This window comes from Lucilia cuprina, chromosome 2, assembly GCF_022045245.1.
Source record: "Lucilia cuprina isolate Lc7/37 chromosome 2, ASM2204524v1, whole genome shotgun sequence".
In the NCBI taxonomy this organism is placed as follows: Eukaryota; Metazoa; Arthropoda; class Insecta; order Diptera; family Calliphoridae; genus Lucilia; species Lucilia cuprina.
Genome location: NC_060950.1, coordinates 20,913,151 through 20,938,030, shown reverse-complemented (window position 1 = coordinate 20,938,030; position 24,880 = coordinate 20,913,151). Strand labels below are relative to the sequence as shown.

Below are 24,880 nucleotides of genomic sequence, written 5' to 3'. Positions count from 1 at the left end.
TTAGAATTTTAAAATATTTCGTTAAACAAATCTCCTAATATTTTCAGCGAAAATAATAGAAAACTCCGATGAAGAGAAATCTTAAAATGTTGGAGATAATCAGAAGAATAGAATAGTTTGAAAGAGGATGTATACCACATCAAATCCGATGTAGTATACAGCCCTATCGGACCTGTTGTGCGCTCCTTATCATAAAAAAGGGAACTGATTGAATAATTTTTCAGTTTTCAGAAACTCAGTTTCCTGAACGTAATTCTAATGAATTTTTTAATCAGTGTTAGTCAGGAATGTTATTTCCGGAATAATATCACTTTCAAGATACTTTTCCTATACTTTCACTTTAAGATAAGACTTTAAGATAAAGACTAAGCAAATACAATTCATCAGAATCGGAATTTTCGATGCTATCTTCATGTGACTTTAAAACACTCTTGCAAGAAGTACTTATTCCAATTGAAAACATAGTTGCTATCAAATCACCATGTTAGACTCTTTATATTTGCAAGACAAGACTAATTGCTGATAGTTTTGGTAATAATTTCTTTCAGAGATCACTCTTAGTAAGTTATTATTAATGGAATTTTGTCGATTGCATCTAAGACGCTTAATTTATAAATGTTCTATTGACTAAATGTTCTAATGACTAAAGCTAATGTTCTATTGACTAAACTGGGTTGCTTTAACCCTCTCACAGACATACATACACAGCAAGTTTGTCAGAAATTATCTGTGTTTTCCTGATAAATGATAAACTTCCCTGCTAAAGTTATTGGAGTATATGATCCTTTTATGTCATCCAAAAACTACTCTTCTGTAAACATTATAAATGTACATTATCCATTTAGTACAGCTATGTTAATGCTGGCTGGTCCATAGCCTTCCTTACATGGGACCATGTTTCACGTAATCCCAAAATTTAAACAAGGGAGTAGTTTTGGGATTTACCACTGTAATTCATGGATACAAATTTTTCAAATTGCAATAAAAATTTTATTTATGAATATTTTTTAATGAAATTTTACAGTTAGGTAGATTTTTTTACTCAAAATCCAAAATTAAATAAAAATTTCGAATTTTCTTATTAGAAATCCCGGAATTTCCAAAAAAGTTTTAAAAAATCCCAAAAATGAGATTTTTTGGTTTTTTGCCTATTATATCCATACCAGGGGCGGGGTTATCGAAACCTGTTACAAAATGATTAAGAACATATTGGGTCATATAAAACAGGTCACTATAATTTGATATCGACTATGCAATTTGAGAATTTTTGCTCAAAATTGAATTTTCCATAAAAAATAGGGTTTTTTGGATGGACCTTGTCCCCTCGGTATGAAAAATTTTTAGGGTTTGTTTCATTTATCGTATTTTATGTAAAGTCAGCTTTCCAAAAAGTATAAATTCTAAATACATCTTCTTAGAAACTTTTTAGATAACTTAAAAAGAAAAATATACTTTTTTCCCAAAAAATGGCAAAAAATCGCTTTTTTTAATTTTTTAAATTAAAATGCCTATAACTTTGGACTCAGTCAAGATTTTTACATTATTATTTCACTGCTTGATATATAAACTTGGTGTTAAGCGAAAAAAAATGGCGAAAATCGGGAATATTTGGACCCGCTATTATCAAAAATCTAAAGTAAGGACGGTAAAAATTTTAAAATTTTAATTTTCAAATGCGAATATCTCCTAGACTATAAGAGATAATTTACTGCTACGACAATATTTTTTATAGTGCTCGATGAGGAGATTCTATATACGAAATTTTTTTAAATCGGAACTCAAATGAAGAAATAGGATCGTTTTAAAAATTTAACATAGCCTAGGTGTTCTAATTTGAGGACCCCCGCCGGGCCCCTGGTTGGCCTATAAGGTCCAAGTTTAAAACCTAAACTTGGCAACACCTCCTCTTTGTGCATACCAAATTCCATTAAAATCGGATTAACCGTTTAGAAGTTACCGAATTATTTCCCTCTTTTTTGTCCTATACCACTGTGTAGCGTTCGTCCTTCGACCAAAAAAAGAGAATGTGTCAAACGGACGGACATAGCTAAATCGACTCAGAAAGTGATTTTGATGATTTACAAACATCAGCACAAATGCATTATATACTCCCCACTGTAGTGGTGTAGCGTATAACTAGATCGTTCACATTTAGAGAAACCGATTCTTAAAAATGAATGGAAAAATTATAAGATTTGTGTATTTAAAGTTAATTTAACTATTTACCTTGATTCTATTCTTCTTAAAACTAAAACTTACAAATTGTAAACGATTTTTCTCATTGTTTACAAATTATAAACGATTTTGTTTTCATTGTTTACAAATTGTAAACAATGAATGAATTTAAAGTTACTTTAAGGATCAAATTTAAAAGAAAAATGTTCTTAAATTGTTTTTATTAGTTTTTCTAAAATCTGGTTTTAGTAAATTGAATAAAAGCAAAGCAAAGTGAAATTAAATTTATGTTAATTATTATATAGAATCTTATTCACAACAATTTATCACAGGTTAATAAGACCATTTTTAATATAAAAATTGTTTAATAAACCTATTGATAAGTTATTATGAATAAGGCAGATAGATAGTCTTCAAAACGATAGTATGTCTTAGGTAATTTCTTATAATAAAACTTTTATAATTAAAATAATTCATAATTGGTATAAATTGCAGAATAAAATAGTTTCATACCACAAGACCACTACATTTAACTAGCACAAACAGGGCCCAAAATGCAAAAATTGTATGTATGTATGTTTGTATGTACAGTAGTTTGATTCGAAACGAATAAAATGAAAAGAAAAGTAAGAGATAACCATAAGACTACTCTACTACTACTACAAATAAACAAAAACAAAGTAAGTGATTTAGTAGTGAATAATAATTAAAATAATTTAAAATACACACAGACAAGTATTAAATGATATGAAGTTGTTAAATATTTTTTTTAAATATATAAATCCAAATGCTAAATTAGCAAACCAAAGTAAGTACAATTTTTTCAAATTATTACTATTATTGAATTGTCGTAATGGTTGCTGAGTTGGTTGATTGATTGATTGATTGATGGATTGAAATGTCTTAAATTTAATTAAAAAAGAGTAATAATAATACACATATATCTAAATGTTTTTGTAAATTGTAAATTTTAAGCAAAATAATATTTTTTTGTATATGGGGCAGTTTTAGTGTAAACTTATTATAATTTTCTTTAAATGCATTTTACAAAAAAACAAAAAATTAAATTAAATCTCAATTAATATTTAGTTTTTATAAGATTTTCTCAAACTAAATAAATTATGCTTATTTATTTATGAGCAACGTATTTAAATTAAAACAAATTTTTTTGTTTTAAGGCAAAACAACTCATTAAAATCTCTTATCTCTCTCGCTCTCCAAGAATGAATATGAAAACATGATCTCTCTCTCTATCTCTCTACATGGTTACAGGTTTTTTTATTAATAATTATTTTTCTTTTATCAAAATTAATTCATTTAACAACATTTTACTCATAATTCATGCAAAATTTCTTATTTTCATTGTGAAATTTTATTTTCATTTTTAAATTTTATGCAGATATGAACGGTTTAAAGGGGTTTTACATATTGAAATGCACTTTGGATAATATTGTTTCGGTTAATTTGCATGTTTAGAATCAAATTATCCAGACGTTTAGTAGTGAAAAAGGAATGTTAGACGTATTAATATTCTTTTGTTATTTTTACTTCATTTTATTTAGAAATATGTCCTATTCACAATCGGTGTTGTACTGTTGTATCGTAGTATGTCCTAATTTTATTTATTATTAATTTGTTTTTGTTTCAAAAAATTGTATTTGGAAAAAATTTTATTACTTACAACTCTACAACAATATGACATCGATTGTGAACAATAGTTTTCTATAGTTATTTGCTCGTAAACCATACATTCTTATGAGTTTGGACGAGTCGCATATTCCAATTTATGATATTTCTCGACTCAGCTCCATCACTCCATCAAAAAAAGAACTTCCCGAGAAGCGAAAAAGACTACATTGCGGGTCTACGATTAATATTACGATGTGTTACAAACGGAGTGACAAAATCAATATACCCCCATCTTCCCCCCACTGGCATATTTCCTTAATGAGTGTCACATCATGGTGTATTGCAATCCGGGGGTACCAATACCTGTAGTCTTCCGCTGGTGTTGACAATTTACTGCCTATCCTCGCATAAATTGAAAAGAGGTCTAACCAGGGCACCACATAATCTGGAACTACGGTTGACCAGTTGCCCGCAGGACTATGTCATGACTGGTCAGTTGGTTGAGGTTCTGCCGAGATTCCCGTGGTTAAAACCCAAATCGCGGGAAGAGGGTGCTTGGTTAAAAGATTTTTAAGATACATTTCTATTATCGTTCCTTGATGCTGGAGCGGTACAAATTACAGAGCATGGCTGTGGACTAATACAATGTAGGATTTTAGCTAATAACGAAAAGATTGGGTATACGAAGTGGAGTTTTCTGGTATTTTTTGATGTTTTCTGATGCTCTCTTGCATTCTATAGAAAGAATGGAGTAACTGATGGATTTGACGGATGGAGTTGGTGAAACGATTTGTTAGATTGTATTAGTCTAGCAAGAAGGCAACGATGGACGTGGTGCAAGGTCGTCAATGCCCTCTTTTTGAGTTTCCTACATGGTTTAGTGTATGTTCAACTTATCACAGTGGATCTTAGTGACCACTGATATAAAGTCTTGTCAATTAATTTGATCCGTGTTTCGGACTACCAATTACATCCCTCTGGTTGGGCAACATTATGTTGGGGTAGATTGTGCTACACCTGCTTTTTCTTAAAGTAACTACTATGGCAAGAGATTAGATAGCAAAGTGCATGTACATGGACCGGAACATCCATATACAAAAATTGCAAACTGCGTGTAAGATATACAAAGGGGCAGTGATGACTTGTTCACTTTTTACCCACCCAGTGGTTGAAGAAGTACCAACGTGAGATAGGGCCACACGCCAGGTACTTACGTAAAGCACTTCAACTTCGTACCCCCATCTTATTTTGGTGGGTATACAGTTGTGCTCAAACACATACTATCATAGTTTTATTTGTGTTGTTAAAGCAGAAGAGAACAGAATTCAATTCAAAATAAAAATATACTAATAAAATTACTACAAACTATAAAGTATATGCTTACTGTCAAATATTATTGACAAGTGTTAATTAGCAACTGATTTGATTTTGTTTTGCATATTGAGAGCAAACCAACTGATATTGTTCCTAATAAAAAGGAGAAGAATTAAACATATAGAGTATGTGTATCAACTTAGAGTCAGCAGAATTTTCTCACCCTATCACGCGTGCTATGAAATGGCAATCTTGAGCATCTCTGGTATAAAAATATACCTTAATATATTCATCATTTTTACAAAAAGTAAATAAAATTCACTTAGTGCTACTTTTGTAATAGTGATAAATGTTGGATGTACTTTGTTTTATTTTTGTTGGGGATTCAAGAAACTTTTTGAGAAGGAATTCAAAATTTTAATTTCTTAATAACGTAACCAAAAAGATCCTTTTGTAATGTAATTGAAATTAAAAAAATCCTTTTATTATTCTTAATTAAAACCTATTCATATCTGTATAAAATTTATATTGGAAGTGTAGTATGTGATATGGAGATTATGAAGAAAACTGGTTAGTACACATTTACTATTTTATTTTATCACTTATAAGTTGTTTTATTTATATATATATTTTGTTCAGACATCATCAAAAGAAAAGAAACTTTTACATACATATATCATGTATTTCATAATGTTTTTCATCAAAATCACAAAATTTTCTAATGTAGAAAACTTTATGTTTTTAACTGACAGTGAGTACAATTTATTGATTTAAACAAATGAAAAAGATTCCTAAATTTCAAACACTATATGTCGCTTTCACTTGAAAAGACGACGAATAGTAAGTACGTTTCATATTTGTTTTACTTAATTTACATATGTATTCCAAACTTTTTGATTATACCTCTACTACTTACTACTTCTATTACCAAAAAAAAACTTATCAACTTTTTAAACAAACTGCCTTTTTTTTAAGTATTCATTGTAATGCGAAGCAATTTACTTTATTAAAAAAAATTATAATGAAACAAAAACCAAAAAAACTATAATACACTTCACTACTATTGAACTACAAAAAAAAAAAGAAAAAACAAAATAATTATTTACATAAATTATTATTGAATTAATATTATTATTGTTATTATAATTATTGTTCTTATTATTATTTATAATTTATTATCAATTCTAAGTACCAAAAACAAAAAAACAAAAATCTAAACAAAAAACAATCCTAATAACATTTAGAAATTTACTACATAATATTATAATTATTATAATAATTATTATATATATATTTTTTGTGTATAACTTAAATTTTTACTAGACCTCAAATTGTGTGGGTCCTTATTTTATTATTAATTTTTGTTTTTGCTTTTGTTTTACGTTTTACAACTGAGATTTCTATTAATGTCAAACTATTTTCTATATTTCTTTCGTTTCTTCGTTTTCATTTTGGTGTTTATGTGTGCTCGTCGTATGTTTGTTGATTGATTGATTGATTGATTGGTGGGTGTTGTTGTTGTTGTTAATACACAAAAAATATAGATGCAATTACCCGGTCAAATGCAATTAGTACAACCCATGATGCGACCTGCAATGGCAATTGCAGCCCATCATCCCCATCATCCTGCTTTACTTGGTGGTAATTTATTGAGAGCACCCTCAGGTATACCAGGAATGCCAGCAGGTGAGTTTTATTTCATTTAAAAAAAAATCCATTTTTATACCCTTCAGATTCGTCTGTCCATCTGTCTGTCTGTATGTTTGTTGAAATCAGTTTTAAGAGGACCCCAGAGGACCCGAGATCCGAATCTTCAATAATTCTGTTAGACATGCAAAATCGGTCCATAAATAACGGAGATATGAGCAAAAACTCTAGACAACTTCTGAAAATTTCATTAAAAATTGAGTTGTTTTTTTCACATGCTCAAACAGAAATTGCAATAAACATAAACAAAATACATAATCATATGGTAAATTTTGTTATTGTTCTCTTGTTTATAAAAACAAGGCAGAGCGTGAGCAGCAGAGTAAGAGTAGCAGAGCTAAAGCAGCACTAGTGTGTTGTTATTGGGTAGAGACATGAAATTAAGTATATATGGAGCCTGGCTTAAGTTGGAAGCCATAAAAGGGAACTTTTTGGTACTTTTGCGTTTTTCAAAAGGTACTTTATGATTTTACTAAAATATTGGTACTTTATGAATTTACTATAATATTAAACCTAGAAATATGAAATTAAGTATGTAGTGTCTGAATTAAGTGAAAATCCATAAAAGGGAACTTTTTGGTACCTCTTCGTTTTTCAAAAGGTACTTGTTGAATATTTTATAATATTGAACCTAGGAACATGAAATTAAGTATGTATATTCGGAATTAGATGAGAACCCATAAAAGGAAAGTTTTTGGTGCTTTTTCGTTGTTCAAAAGGTACTTTTTGAGTTTTCTATAAAAATGAACTTTGAAACTTGAAATTAAGTATGTAGAGTCGGAATTAGGTGAGAACACATAAAAGGGAACTTTTTGGTACTTTTTTTTCGTTTTTTAAAAGGTACTTTTTGAATTTTCTATAATATTGAACCTAGGAACATAAACTTAAGTATGTAGATTCGGAATTAGGTGAGAACACATAAAATTGAACTTATTGGTACTTTTTCGTTTTTCAAAAGGTACTTTTTGAGTTTTCTATAATATTGAGCCTAGAAATACGAAATTAAGTATGTTGAGTCCGGATTAGACGAGAATACGTCAAAGGTGATTTTTTGGTACTTTTTCGTTCTACAAAAGGTACTTTTTGAATTTTCTATAATATTGAACCTAGAAACATGAAATTAAGGTTGTAGAGCCCGAATTAGACGAGAAGAAATAAATGGGGGTTTTCGGGCCTTTTTCGTTCTGCAAAAAATACTTTTTGAATTACCTATAATATTGAACCTAGAAACATGAAATTAATTATGTAGAGTCGGAATTAGGCGAGAACCGGAAAAAATGAACTTTTTGGTACTTTTTTTTTTTTGTTTTTTTAAAGGAATTTTTTGAATTTTCTATAATAATAAACTTAGAAATATGAAATTAAGTAAGTAGATTCGGAATTAGATGAGAACCCATAAAAGGGAACTATTTGGTACATTTTTGGTTTTTGAATTTTCCATAAGATTGAATCTAGAAACATGAAATTAAGCATGTTGAGCGCGAAGTAAGACTTTTTTGACTGTTTTTTTTAACACACTATGATGAAGGGTATATAAGATTCGGCACAGCCGAATATAGAACTCTTACTTGTTTATATAATAAAATTATTAACAAAAAAAAACAACACAAAATTTTCTTTTAGGTCTTTTAGGTCCTATGCAAGCAATACCTATGGCCGGAATGCCAGGTGCAATACCCGGTATGGGGGTTATGTTGCCAGGAAATCACATGTTACAAATGATGCCACGTTTTCGGTGATCATATCCAACAGGACAACTATGTCTAGCGCCCGTTGCAAACGTGCCTATGTCATCAATCCTTTATCGAGACTACAAAGATTAATTCAGAAACAAAGCACTAATGGACAACAGCACTTTTTTTTAACCACTTTCCACCAGCAACGTTTACCAGATGTATGCTCGCGTTTTAGCTGACAGGAAGCCAACGCAAGTAAAACAAAACAAAAACTTAAAACGTAGTAATATTCTAACTTCAATTAGCCACAAAACATTGTATAGCAAGCACGCCTCATTAATAAGCTGAGTAATTAAATTAAACAAAGAAAAAATAGGCCAATTTAAACTAAACTTAAACATAAACAAAAGAAAACAGTTCAAACTAAACCTTCTACTACACATCAGTCTAAAACATATATAGACATTTTCTATATAAATCATCTATAGGAGTTTTTCTACTACAACAAGCAAGTTTTGAAACAAAATCTTTCTTTCTTTTACAATTTATGCAATAATTTTATATTGTTTATTATACTTTTATTTCTCACTTAATGTTAGTTATTTCTTCTTTATACATATACTATACATATATATATACATATATTTTAACTTATAACAATTTATATTTTTCATTTCATCTTTTATTTTTTTTTTGTTTTTTTTTTGGCAAGATTTTCTCTTAAGAAGCCAACATTGTTTTTACTGCAAACAAATGAACAAAAAGGCTGATTTCTTATTAGCAAAAAAAAAAACTTCTTAAAGTTTGAACAAAACAATGAACACAACCAAACTTTAAAGCGTTAGTATTATAATTAAAAACATAAATATATACAAAAAAAGAAAAAGAAAACCAAAATGAAAGGGTAAATATTAAATTTAATATTATAAACGTTTGCAATATAAAATAATTAAATTACTACATTTACTACAAATAATAAGGATAAGGGTGATTGATATATGCCAAATTTATTTATATCTACTACAAACACATATTATTACTCTAAACAATATTTAATATTTATGTTTTAATATTTTCTTTATATTGTTTTTTAATATTTCATTTTTGAACATTTGTCCTACCGCCACATACATACATATTTCTTTATATATTATTTTACTCTTAATATATAATAGTTTAAATACATAATTTGTATACATTAAAAAGTTTTCTCATATTATGTACTAACTAACCCCTTAATTACAAATCACAATTTGTTTAAACTACTGCTGTACAGTTCACATTAATAACCTATCATACACCTCCTCCGCCTATCTATTTTAGTCAACACCATTGTCTGTAAACCCCATTTTCTGAACATTAATATCCATTTTGTTTTATTTTATAAAGCTTTTTTGGTTTAATTCTCTTTTAGTTTCCCTCTCTCTCTCTTTTTAAACCTTCTTTTGTATTTGTGTGTTCTTTATCTCTTTTTTAGTTTTTGTATTGTAAATTTGTTTTATGCCACATATTTCCCCCACTATTTTTCCTTAATAATAAATAAATTACATAGCTTTATGTCTAATAATTAATATGATTGTTTTTTTGTTTGATTTTTGAAGATTTTTTAATTTTAAATCTAAATATTTTTATGAAAAAGAAAATGTGCGAAAATGTATGAAATGCAATTGTTAAGTTAAAGTTGATTGTTTGGCTCTGGCATTGGTTCTCTTTAATACTTCATTGGAAACTACTCTTGTAAGCCTTGCAAGTCTAGCAACTTGATTTAATAAAACATATGAATAACTATCAATTGCCACATTTGATGAAATTTAAAAAAAATTGTTAAAATATGTCTGGGAAACTTGATCTAATGAAATTTAAGTTCTCCTTTACACATTCTTGGAAACTACTATTGTAAACCTTGCAGGTCTGGAAGCAAGATCTAAATTTTTGAAATGATTCTAGAACATAACATAGCAAGGGTACTGTACCATAAAAAGGTGCACTTTCACTCGAAGACCATAAGGAGCATTGTGATTCCTATTCATAGAGATACAGACTAAAAGAAAACAAGAAAGAACGAAATACAATAGATAGAGTGAAGATTTGAATGTACACAAGTCTATTCGCAAAGGGATTTCAAACCAGAAACATTAACAAGTAAATTCCCTAAGTAAAATTCCCCTGATAAAAGCGAGTAGATCGTCAGGGTTGGGGATGTTTCTTTTACCACATAAATGTTAAATGACGAGAGTGCTTGTGTGCTTTTGTTCTCATTTTAAATTTCCTTGAAAACTACTCTTGTAAACCATTAAATCCTTGAAACAACTCTCAGTACTTAGAGGATGACATTTGCATGTAATGCATTGTATTGGCACTAGGAAAAAGGTTGTACCAGGTAGAATGATGTAGTGTATGTGTACATTCCATTAAAGCCCTCTCATATTGCAAGTGAAAAGAAATGCTACTTTAGGAAGTTTGTTTCACATGCGGACAGTTCGACCAAAGAATTGTTTTATAATTCTAGGAAATAAAATGTATAAAAAGGTGCACCTTCATTCGGAGACCATAAGACTATATTGTGATTCCCTTTCTAGAATGTAAAGATCAAAAGATAGAGAAAACATAAACACTAGAAGAAAACAAGAAAGAAGGAAAAGGGAGGATAGATGCTGTAGTGTTTGCAAGTAACAGAAAAGACTTCTGGCTGACGTTTAGTTTAAGAAAAGTTATGCACCACAAAACGGTGTACGGAGACCATAAGACCATATTGCCATTGCCTTATAGAGAGTGAAGTCAAAAGATAGAGAAACAAAAACACTAGAAGAAAACAAGAAAATAGGTAAAGAGGAGAGATAAATTTAAACAGTTCTATTAAAAAGAATACTAAAGAATGAAATATGAAAGATTTTAGTCTCGTTATAAAACCCAATAGGAGAATGAATAAATTCTTTTTTAAAACTTATTAGATGGCGAGCGTTAAATCCCGCAATTTCCCCCCATATCGTCATGGAATCTATTTCCTTTTTATTTCACCCGAAATTTCGTATTATAAGACTGTCATCTCTAGTTCCTCTGCATCTTGGCATTACCTGATATAGTCCGGTAAATTACAGTTCTACTTATTGACCACTTAGATCCCCAATTTAGCAATGCCTCGTTAGCATGCCTAGCAGAATACTTAGACTGTTTTTATCCAGTCCTATAAATATTCTGGTAGCCCTAATATCAAGTGTTGACCATAATGCCTTCGATATTTTGCAATTCATTCTACTATTCCAGGGCCGGTTAAAGATCATGACGGATTATCTCGAACTTTAGTTTGAATTATTTTAAATTGTTGCAGTTTAAAGATTACACAGGCCGACAAAATTTGCAGTTAATCAAAACTCTGAGACAAAGTTTTGATTCAGTGAGTAATCTCGAACAAGAATGAAGATATGTCAGAGTTATTTTAAAGCTTACAGAATAGACTTTCAGATTCCATACAACATATTGCAAATAAAGTTAACTACAACTAACATTACAACTAACAACAAAGTCTTAAGGATTTTAGTGAAAAGTGTTGTTGTTTTTATACCCTACACCACCTTAGTGAGGAGGGTATATTGGGTTTGTGCTGATGTTTGTAACGCACAATATTATTGGTCCTATACCCTATATAAAGTATACCAATCGGCTCAGAATCATTTTCTAAGTTGATTTAGCTATGTCCGTCCGTCTGTCCACATAAACCTTGTAATCAAACTTCAGGTCGCAATTTTGAAGATAGTTCGATGAAATTTGCTGCATGATCTTCTATTGTCCCAGGGACGAAGCCTATTGAAAATGGTTAACATCGGTCCTTTATTTCACCTAGCCCCCATACAACTGAACCCCCGAATAGGGCTCGAAAACCTTGTAATCAAACTACAGATCGCAATTTTGGAGATAATTTAATAAAATTTGGCACATGATCTTCTATGGTATCGTAGACGAAGCCTGTTGAAAAGCGTTTACATTGGTCCAATATTTCACCTAGCCCTGATACAACTGAACTCGCCGATTTGGTTTTTAAGTTTATTATTATGTTGAAAGGCCCCCATCAAAATTTCACTTAAATGTCCACAATTTTATTCAACAATAAACGGCATAAGTATTAGTGTTCTATAAATCGACTTTCGAATAATCGAACAATCGACTTTTTGTCGAAAAAAGTCGAAGTCGACTATTTTGTTCCAAAAACCTCGACTATCGTCTGTGAAAAAAGTCGACTTTGTTAATAAAAGTCGAAAAGTCTGAAAGTCATAAAGTAGTAAAAAGTCGAAAAGTCGTAAAAAAGTCGGAAAAAGTCGAAAATTGTAGAAACAAGTCAAAAATAGTCAAAAAATTTAAAAAAGTCAAAAACTCTAAAATAATCGGAAAAAGTCGAAAAGACGAAAAAAGTCGGAAAAAGTCGAAATGTCGAAAAAAGTCGAAAAGTCGGAAAAAGGCGAAAAAAGTCGGAAAAAGTCGAAAATTGTAGAAACAAGTCAAAAATAGTCGAAAATTTTAAAAAAGTGGAAAAAAGTCAAAAACTTTAAAATAGTCGGAAAAACTCGAAAATAGTCAAAAAGTCGGAAAAAAGTTGACTATTTATAAAATACTTATAGTCGAAAAGTCTAAAAGTCGACTTTTAATTAAATGAAAAAAAGTCGAAAAGTCAACATTTCAACTATAGAGCCCCAATAAGTATGTATATCTGTGGCAAGGTACAATTCAACTTAAATGCTTTATTATGGCAACAAAATCACATTTTATTTTTGTAAAAATTGTATAGTATTATATTGTCGGCCTCGCCTGAGTGTATTTTCTTACTTGTTTATAAATTGCATTCATATTTATCGTACATTTTGTTTAAATAAAAAAAATAAGTTTTTTATTGCCAAATGTCCTTCATGCAATGAATTTTTTTCAATTATTTTCTACTCCTTAATGTTGCCATTGTTGCTGTTGTTGTTACTAACCCTGTATGCTAAATGACAAATAGATAAACATCTAATCTAATAATTACATACATATAAACATTTAGCCTACACACGCTTGTACTTTTTTTGTAGTAGTATTAAAGAAATTTTAATCAAAACAAAAATTGTTTAATTAAATTAACATTTTTTAAATAACAATTATAATAAAAACAATCAAAATAATAACAATTTTATTTAATTTAATACTTAATGTTTTCTTCGTTTTTTTTTCGTTTGTTTTTTTTTTCTTTCTCCAGTAAATAGGAAAATTTACTCACACACTCAACAGGTTCCTACGAAAACTCTGCGTTTTGAATGACTTTCTAAAATTGAATTGAAATATTCAACTCACTCAATCCTAACTAAAAGAAAAAAACCAAATACAAAACATGAGTATTACTAATTTATGTTTTAAGCAGTGGATGAGTATATTTTTAAAAATTTCTTTTTTTTTCTATTAAAATAATACTTTGTTTATTTATTTTCCTTAAATTACTAGTTGTCGTGTATGTTTGAAATTTGAATTTTAGTATAAAAAAACTAAAAGTTAATTTGAAAAAAAGCTTAATTTTATTTAATTAATTTAGCAAAAACCAAATCAACATTAATACATTAGCAGTAAAACCTTTTTTTTTTAAATGTATAATGTAATCCTAGCGTGTTTTCCACCTTCCCCCACTAACTCTAGACTCTAGACGTTTGTGTTTGAAACTATTTCTTCATCCCTTTGTTCGGTATGTTAAAAATTAAATTTATTTGTATTTTAGAATTTATTTTGAAAATTTTTTTTTATTAATATTCCAAATTAGTTTTGTTTTATTATTTAAATAATTATATTGTTTTAAACATTAAAAACATTGTGGAATTTCGATTATTAAGAGAAGTTTTCATAATGTTTACTGCTGTTGTCTTCAAGAAAACGTATTGAAATGTGCCGTTTTTTTTTTTAAAAATATATCATTTTCTTTTAATTGTGTCGTTTTTTGTTTGTTCGTGTACTACAAAACCTTTGGAGGATACGTTACGTATATTTACGTATGTACGGTTAGTTATGTTAGTGATTGATTTATAATGCCTGGAGTGTTTTAATTTTCTTTTCAAATTCAGTAAGTTTTTCATTTTTATATTATTTTTTTGTCTTCATAATTTGCGTTTTTTTCTCTTCATTACATTTTTTTTTAAAAAAGAATAATTTCACTTTCTCACACACACACATACTGAATAAAAGGTAATAATTTTCATATTTTATATTTGTAACTATTTCTTTATTATTTTGTGGGTGTAAAAAGTATTTATCTAATTGGTTTTGGGTACAATGGTAAACATATCTTAATTCTAACAACGAAATTTTCACTGCAAGGTAATACAAATTTTGTTTTTTTTTTCTTTAATTAAAAACTCTAATTCTGTAGCATTTTATATTTCATATTCTTTATGAATTAATTTTTAGTTTATTTTAGGGATTTTAAAGTTTGACGCGTTATTTCTTAAGAACATTTATACGGTGGATAAATTTTTTATATGGAAATTATCATCCCAATTTTGCATTTCATTTTTCTGTTTGGTTGAATTTATATTCTGCATTTCAATTCGACACTAAGGGCTAGTTTCTTGCTACTAAGTTAAACTGGGTTTAAGCTGCTGTTATATTAAACTCGCCACAAATTTAGAGAGTCTTTTAACGATGATTGTCTTTGTCAGTAATGGATTTAAGTTCAGTAGTATTGCCAACTTTTCACTCAAAAACATAAACAATGAACAGCTGTTATTTTGCAAATAATGTAAAATGAAAAATTTCTGAAAAAAAAACTAAAAAATATATATTTAAAGCTATAAGTAACGTTACTTATTACTGAAAAACACAAAATATAGCTTTAAACAAAGTATGTTTAGAGAAAAATCCGCTCTAAGGGCGAGTTTCTTACTACTCAGTTAAACTCGCAACAAACTTAGGAGGACTTTAACCGATGATTGTGTTTTTCAGTTATGGATCTAGGATCAGTTAACTTTGTTAGTATTGCCAACCTATTTAACAATGAACAGCAAATATCACTTTTTTTAAAATGTAAAATTTTAGAAAAAATATAATAATATCGATTAAAGAAATCAAAAGATTACTATATACTTAAAATATTAAGTTTTTCTTCTTCCGAATTCATTATTTTATTGTTTTTGTTGATTGTGTGTTCTCACTTATAACTTAGGTTTAATTGGCCAATTACACTCAGTTAAACTAAGAAAATAAGTAAAGTTACGGATTACTGAAAAACACAAAACATATATTAAACCAGGTTTAACCAAATAATGAAGATTATCTTTATCAGAAAAACCCGCCCTAAGTCCCAAAGTCGTAGCTACAAACACGAATACACACAATCCTAAAACATTCTATTTCTTACAATTTTGTTTTTTGTTGGAAAACCCCTTTTTGAACCGCTTATCGAAATGCAGAATAGGTCGGTACATTGATTGGTTTTATAACCGTTTATATCAGGTTGTCTTTGTAAACTTATTTTAGTGAAAGAATTTCGGGAAAATGTAATTTATATTTTCCAAAAGAGAGATTTCGAATATTAAAACGATTCCAATTCTTTATTTATGTATTCGTTGTAAATCCATTTGGAAGACATAAGGACCATTATGATTTTCTTCCTAGAGTGTGAATATCCAAAAGTGGTTTCAACATGCAAGTTTTAGTGCCGGTCCACACTAGGAAACTTTTGTTGAGAAACTTTTTTCTTAATTCTCTTTTGAAGTTTCCTTAATGTCCACACATAGAAACTTTTGTTTCAGAAACGACGTATTAGACCTGGTTCACACTGGGAAACTTTTGTTGAGAAACTTTTGATTTTGTATGTGAGAGAAAGAGATGGTTGATATTTCTTTCTCTCACACACAATAATCAAAAGTTTCCCAAAAAAGTTTCCTAGTGTGAACCAGATCTTAATTGCATTGATTTTATGTTGTACGAACGAGAAGAATTACAAAACAAGTTTCCGAGTACGGGAAACTCTGTACCGCGAGAGAGATGAATGATATTCTTTCTCTTGCTCTCTCAAGCAAAATCAAAAGTTTCCCAAAAAAGGTTCCTGGGGTGGATTCAATTTACTAAAAAAAGACTTGTGAGAGAATCTGAATCTCCCTATAAAGTTAAGTGGAAGAAATGACTAATTGCCCTGATAAAACCTATTAAACCAGTTTGTAATGGAACCTCTTTTCAACCCATTTAACTCCAAAATTTTGTATTATATAACAGTGTTAAATTAGGTGCTCAACCATCTTTAATTTCTCCGCATAAACCTGGTAGTCTGCGAGGGTTGTATTCCGTAATTTTCCCCCACTTCGTCATGGAATATATTTCCCAGACATTTTGATATGAAATTCTGCATCTTCGCAACTAATCCGGTATGCTACTATCCCACTTACTGTCCCTAAATATAAAATCCATGTAGGTAGACTGCTCCTATATAATCCTATAAGTATCGTGGTAGTCCTCATACTAAGGCTGACTTCCAAAACGTACCAAAGTTTTAACACAAATTCACTGTGTTATTTAAATCTTCTACACCTGTACAGTTTCAAAACATTCTAAATATGATTTTTATATTTTCACGTTCTATAAAATGTAAAGTTTTGTTTCAGTCAGCTGTTTGTGAAGTTTCGTAATACTTGTCAATTTGGTTTTGAAACAAAAACCAAATTTGGTTATGAAACAAACTCTAAATGAAACACTCTACCTTGTTCGTATACAAAGCAACTGACGTTTTGAAAGTCTTCCGAAATGTTGGTCATAATATTGTGCAATCCATTCTGTTATTCCAGGACTGATTGATGAATTCTATCGAAAATCATACTATAATATAGACAAAGTTTAGTTCATGGGTAGTTTCGAACTACTTCGATAACCGTTTCATTAATAAACTATTTAATTAGATAATTCAAAATCAAGATATATAATTATTTATCTGCCGTAAAAAGTTCTAAAAACGTTTAATGAAAACATAACACTTTATCGTCGTTTATTTAAAAGTCGTAACACGCATATATTTAGTGGGTTTTACTCGAAATAAGTGCTAAATATATTTGATTTCTGTAAAATAAATCTAATAAATTCCTTTTGTAAGTACAATTAAAACAAATACATTTCTTTTTATAAGCGTACGTACGTTCATATATGTTTAAATAATGCTTGATTGACATTTTCACATTTGAATTATATTTCTACATTTGAATGACAAAAATCCTAAATTTGTTTTCGAACGTCCCAGCACTTTTTTTTCGCATTAATATGTAAAATAACAAGCAACATACATACATACATGCCCCTTATCCATCATTTGTGTATTATAGTTTATATCCAGTCCTCGCTTTCCCAACTAGTAAATAATCATCATCATCAATCATACACTTGTAATTGTATTGTTGTTCATTATTATTAATACAATAGAATAAATAAAATAAAATATTTAAAATTAGACAAATCACATGTAGAAAATGAAACCCTGTAGAGAAATGTAAACAATTAAAATTTAAAAATATACAAAAATAAACATAATTAGTAAAAAGTCTAGGTATGTAATAATTTCATCTACTATTTCCTATATATTTAACTATGTACATCATTCTCTTTTTGTCTCTGTAATGATCGCTCTTTTGCTCTTTATTGTACCATACATTGTTTAGTATGTATTTAAGTAATGCCTTTGTTAATTAACCAATTAATTAGTTTTCTTGTTTTTGTTTAAAACAAATAGCAGACAACAAAACAATGCAAAAAATTTTACTAACAATTACATTTCAATAACTAATTAGACCTGGTTCACACTAGGAAACTTTTGATTTTTGTGAGTGAGAGAAAGAAATATCAAACATCTCTCTCACACACAAAATCAAAAGTTTCTCAACAAAAGTTTCCCAGTGTGAACCAGGTCTTATTTTTATAACAAATACATTAGTAGTGTTCGCGTTCATTTTTGAAATGAATAGATTTTTATCATTATTGTCAACACAAAAGAAATCTGACTAAAATCTATTGCAAAGCGTATTAAGCTAAATTTCCAGCTTGATAAAGTGTTTTGAGTTGTGTTTTATGAAGTAAAATAAAAACCTTATTGTAGTTTGATTATTAGAAACCAAATTTAATGTTTAAATAGTAGAATTTTGAGATTAAAATCTTTTAAAAATTAATATTAAATCATGACCCCCAAAATCCATTTAACATAAGAATACTAATATTAAAAAAAAAACAGTGGTTTATTTGAAATTTTATGGATCTATTTACAGCTTCAAAATCAATTCCTAAACATGTGCCATAACTTCCTCATTTTCTACATAAGGAGTACTCCTCAAAATGACTACTTTTTATGGGCCTAATTAACTAAATTACTTTTAGAGGAGTTTATCTGTTGATTGCTTACTATTCTGTAGAGTTGACAATTCTATGGACTAGACGACCTACGTTTCTATGTATTAATCTGTGATCTAGGCTATGAACTGATATACAGTAGTCTTATCACAAAACATCTGATTATTCTATGAATTAGTCTATGGTCTAACCTCTGAATCAATCTTTGTACTAGTCTATACACCGATAACTTAGTTTATAAACAATTCTGTAGAATAATATAAAGTATGTCATGAGAGTAAACTTGTATTTTGTCTATTCGAACCATTAACAGGTTCATATCCACTTGAAGACCATAAGGTCCATTGTGATACTCTTCATAGAAAGAGCAGATTCAAAGATAGAGAAACAAGGCCTGAGAAAAAACATAAATGAAAACACTTAAGTAAAGAGGAGTGAGAAATGAAAAAATGTCGATTTCTAAGGGGTTTCAAAACAGAAAATTTACTTTCCTTAAGAAAAGAAAGAGATAGAATCTGAGTTTCTCTAAAAAACCGAGGGTCCTGGTCCCTAATCTGAGATTATGTATTCTAGGACAGTGGCTCGTTCATCTGTATTTCCTCTTCATCTTTGTTAATCTGCATTAATCCTATATATTTCTGTTAAACTTACTAACAGTGGCCCTAATTGAGCATTCTTGTCGGAATACTTAGAATGCACTTATCTAGTTTGATAACTATCCTATTAGTCCTTGCATCAAGTGTTGACAGCAAGGTCTTTAATATTTCGAAATTCTGCAATCCGTTTAATGAGGTTGCAGACTTTAAAGGTAAACAGCCTCATTATGTCTCTAAGGGCATTTCTAATTTTATATTATTTATTCTTTTGTTAAACCTGGTTTAACAACATATATCTTCGACATATATCTTCATATAGGAAGCTGGAAACCTTTAAACACTTAAGTTAAATTTGAGTTGTGAATGGTACTCCACCAGTAAATTTCAATAGCTTTAATGGTCGTCACCAGGGTATAAACAGTTGTGGTTTAATGGTCTTCACCAGGGTTTAAACAGTTGAGTTTTAATGGTCTCCACCAGGGTATAATCGTTTGAGTATTTTATGGTCTCCACCAATAAAACATAACCTCACTTGAGGTGATACGAAAGCACGAGGTTAATGTAGACAACATATAACTTTGAACAGTTATATGAAGTAATACACTACACCAGGGCGAGCGAGATGCAAAACTGTCGAAAGCCAGGCAACAAACACAAGCTTGAACGCGTTTAAGAAATAATCGCGATGACGCGAGAGTTGTTCCCCAACTCAGACCTGAATTACGACTGACAAAAGTATTATTTGCAAAAAACAGCTGTTCATTGTTTATGTTTTTGAGTGAAAAGTTGGCAATACTAACAAAGTTAACTGAGCTTAAATCCATAACTGAAAAACACAATCATCGGTTAAAGTCCGCCTAAATTTGTTCCGAGTTTAATTTAACAGCAAGTAGTAGACTTAGAGGTAATTATAAATCAGCGACTATTTGTCGTGTTAAGTCTGTTTTTACCCGATCTTTTTAAAACATTCTTCAAAATTTCATTTAAATTTCAATAAAACCACTGCTTAAGAAAGTAAATAACAAAAAAAATAAATAAATTCTAGGAGGTTGTAAAATGTAATTGATATCAAATTAAAGAAAACTTTAAATTGTATATTAATTAAAAGTTAAACACACAAAATTTGGCACGTATTAAGTAACCATTATTGTCATCTCTCTTTCACCCTATTTCTCTCTATCTATATCTCTCTCTCTCTTTTAAACTTCATTATATCTTCTTTACTAGTTTTGGGCATTAGAAAAAAAACAAAACTGTAAGGATATTGTTTGTTTTTGTTTTAATTAAACATTTTCTTTTGGAATTATACTCTCTTGCACTATTATAATATTTGTATGTCTTAAACAACATACAAATAAACACATTAGTATATAACAACAAAAACAATAATAAAAATTATCTTACTACATACAAACATATGACAATTATAATTATTTCTAATGATATATATATAAAATACATTACATACAACATTATTACATTATTATAAACATACTACATTTACTATATATACATATATTCTGTATTGTATTTCAATTTCAAGTGAAACAAATATGTGACAAGTGATTGCCATAGGTCATTTCATTCTTCTTAATCTACAATTATTTCTTATACATTTATTTTCTCTCTTTCTCTTTCTTTTTAGTTTTTTTGTGTAAATTTATTTACTTTTTAGTTTTTATTTTTTTTAGAATATCTATTATAAATTAAGAAAAAAATGTGTATAAAAGTTGAATGAATGCCTCTATGGCTTTGCGTAAAATTAATGTTGGACTTGAGGCAAAATATGTTTTTGTTAAGCATATTTTAAGCTGAAAGTACCTCAAAGTGTATTCAGACAGATTTGAAAAGGGGAAAAGAAAACAATTGTTAAATATTTGTTTTTTATATTTATTAAAAAATATTTTAATTTAATGATTAACAAAAAAAGCAATATTTGTTTATATTGTGATTTTAATCAATTTAGCACTTAAATTCTGTAAATTTTATCAAAATTTATTTGTTATAATAATGGTGAAGGTTTTTGTTTTAAAGTCTTGGTTTTATCTTATTTTGTGATATGTGTAGCTTGATTTTTACATAAAAACTTTATATTATTTTTATATATATTTTTTTGGAAATTCTTGTAGTTTCAGATTTATAGCTTGTTCTTTGTAAATTTTAAACTAAAATTTTAAGTGATTTGAAAGAATACTTTGAGAATAATGAGCAATGGACTTATGCTATATATACACGGTTGTTAGATCTTACAACGTAGACAGTAAAATGTGCAGAAAATATCTAATAAAAGTGTCAACTTACAAATTTTGTTTTCCAATATTGTCAGTAATGCTTTTTCTGACAACGTTGCAAAAGAAAAATTTGTAAGTTCAGACGATTGTTAGACATTTTTTGAACATTTTACTGACAATGTTGTAAGATCTGACAACCGTATATTACAGCTTTTAGTTACTTAAGACTTAAAAAGGTTACCCGTATTTTTCTCTGCCGTATCATTAAAAAGGTTATTATTTTCGGAATTATTGCTGCCAACCCCACTTTAAATCTGAATCACTTTCTAAGTCCCCCAATCTGTCTGATCATTAAAAAGGTTATTATTTTGAGAAATATTGCTGCCAATCCCACTTTAAATCTGAATCATTTTCTAAGTCCTCCAAACTGTCTGCTGTAACTGTAAATCTTCTTCACATCGGATCACATTTGAATCATTTTCTAAGTCCTCCAAACTGTCTGCTGTAACTGTAAATCTTCTTCACATCGGATCACATTTGACATTTACGATCGAAATGCTTTACGTGGACACCTGCCGTGTTGGACTATTTTACGGTGCTCAACCATGGAATGAGTTTTTTACGACTCACCATTGACCCATTGGCAATTTACAATTTAATGTAGAATTTCCAGTCTAGTATATGTAAACTTTTCACGAGATGTCTAATCTCTTGTCATATTAGCCCCGTTGGAGATTAACAGGTGTCATGAGACAAGCTTAATTGTGGCCCGACAAAGGTAGAGCCGCTAGAAGGGGCGTACCCAATATCAGGTGAGATCACTCCATTGGTGCTTTGAAAATGTTATAGGCCTTACAAACATTCTCATCATATTAAGACTTCCTGGACCTTATATGTCGCCCAACTATACTTCTGAACTGGCTTCGGATGTTTTGGCAACAGCACCTAGGACACATCTATATTTAATTAAGAGTCTAATTTCAAAGGCTATGAGTATGTTTAAAGTCCAACACACTCATCCATGAAGGACCGATAAATTAAAGATTAAGGTATTACAACCCCAAAACGTCTCAACCATCTTCATGCGACACTTCAATCATCACACCATTCTTCCTTCCGAAATCTCAACAGATACAACTTAGAATCCCTATCGTCCATCAGATACAAGTATCCGATCCAACACATACCCAATCTTTGCATAATCAGCTCAGTTCCAACATTTTATTAAACCACAGCCTTGTCCTGTGGTTGGTTCCGCTACTAGAAGCGGTAACAGAAACTTATTCCGAAAATGTATTTTTCACCGTGTATCAATATTTTAACCAAACACCCATTTCGTGCGAATTAAGGTTTAAACCACAGCTATTACGTGAATCCCCAAAGAACCTCAACCAACCGACTAGCCAGTACATAGACCTGCGGTCAACTGGCCAACCGTAATACCACATTATGTGGTTCTCTGGTTAGACCCCAAAATGTCAAATTATTCCAAGGACTGGACGAGAAGTGAAATGATTTCACCAGTTTACAGTCCCAGCAGACTGGAGGTACTTTTATCACGTATTTTCCCCGCGATTGCAATAACACCAAATGAAGTCATTCATGCCCCCGGGGGCAAAGCATAAATTTTATTTTAAATTAAATAATAATCTCTTAAATTCTATTAAATGGGATCCATTTCGTCTTTTTCGAATACTTGAAAAATCGCTTCATAATGATTTTAAATCCCATACTAGATATTTTTGCGCAATATAACTTAATTTCAAAAATTCGTTTTGATGGAATTTCGTAAACAGCTGTTCCCTACAAAATCAACTATTGTGAATGAATTGTGCACAACAAGTTCACGATAGCAAGTTTCTTGAAACACATTTGTTAGCAGAATCATTGAAGTTCTCTGTTCTCTTAGACTTGGTTCACACTGGGAAACTTTTGTTGAGAAACTTTTGATTTTTGTGTGTGAGAGAAAGAGAAAGAAATATCAACAATCTCTTTCTCTCACACACAAAATCAAAAGTTAACAAAAGTTTCCCAGTGTGAACCAGGTCATAGAACATAGTCCCCCAGAAAAAGAGGCAGATTAAAAAGTACTGAACAGTATTAGCGACGAACTCTGTTTTAGAATATCATCATCTTAGGCATCAGAGTTGGGAACATTTTTTTGAACTAAAGTATTCTTATCAAACACCTAAAATTTGTTAATTTCTTTAAATAATTTAAACAAAATTATGGTTTTTTGATTATAAATTTAAATTTCTTACGTTTCTCTCTATCTTGCTCTGTCTCTTTCTATTTTATTAGATTAATTTGTTTAGTGGAAATGTATTTTTGAAAAGTTTAATTTTTTAAACAGAATATGTATTATATTCTTTATGCTAATTATATACAACACATAAATATTTTATAACAAAAAAATACTGTCTGAATAAGCTCTGGGCGACACTTGAGTAAATGGTAATAAAAGCCTTATTATTAAAAGCCAAACTAAAGAATAATTAAATGTTTCATCACATCAAGCCACCAATATCACCAACAACCAATCACTACCCCTTTCACCCACCAACAGTTTAATAACAATAATAATATAAAAATCTTCCCAAATATGTTTTCTATATCTCTCTATGTGTCTGTACTATTTACGTAATATCTTTGTTACATTAAATCCTTACATTTGTGGAATATATAATACAACTCCCCTCCTCACATTAGTTAAAATTATACTTGATTATGGATTCAATGTCGCGTTTGTTTTGTATTGCTAACATAACGTAACGTAATGTAATGTAATTTAATTTAATGGCTTAATAATTAAGGTCTACCATATGAAAAAGTGTCACATTAATTTTACTGATCGACAAAGTTCCTTGCCCCTCATATTATTGAATATATTATAAAATATTTCAATATTTGAAGCAAGCGATGTGTTTCGAAACACATCACAGTTTGCTTATTCTCTTCTATTTATTTGTTTGTTTGTTTTAAACAAAATACGAAGACAATTAAGTAAAACTGTTGGATTTTTCGGTCCTTGTCACATGTTTTATTTTAAATTATTTGAAAAAAAACTAAATATATTTTTTTTCAAACTTTATCTGGTAAATAAACTCTTTTTACAGGTTTGGTTTTAAGATGCTTATTTAACCGTTTTAATTATTTGTAATATTAATTATATTGTTGAGAAAGAAAATAAGAAAAAAAGAACAAAAACAAAACTAAAATA

The 24,880-nt window shown here is 29.4% G+C and overlaps 1 protein-coding gene across 4 annotated transcripts in view; it reads left to right on the top strand.

Moving 5' to 3' along the window:
* The window catches only part of LOC111678368 (BUB3-interacting and GLEBS motif-containing protein ZNF207), a 58,389-nt gene that overhangs the window by 4,824 nt on the left and 28,685 nt on the right, over positions 1-24,880 (top strand). Inside the window, exons 6-8 of one of the 4 annotated variants that reach the window (XR_006941622.1) lie at positions 6,663-6,804; positions 8,449-8,756; positions 9,214-12,163. The exons of 1 other annotated variant lie outside the window; for it this stretch is intronic. Coding sequence is in view for 2 of the 3 variants with exons in the window: in XM_023439665.2 (XP_023295433.2) it covers positions 6,663-6,804; positions 8,449-8,564 (258 nt within the window). In the remaining variant the exon portion in view is untranslated. Of the gene's footprint in view, positions 1-2,670; positions 3,183-6,662; positions 6,805-8,448; positions 9,162-9,213; positions 12,164-24,880 lie in introns of those variants that run through there. 2 more of the 4 variants (XM_023439665.2, XM_046956486.1) reach the window with 2 other exon arrangements.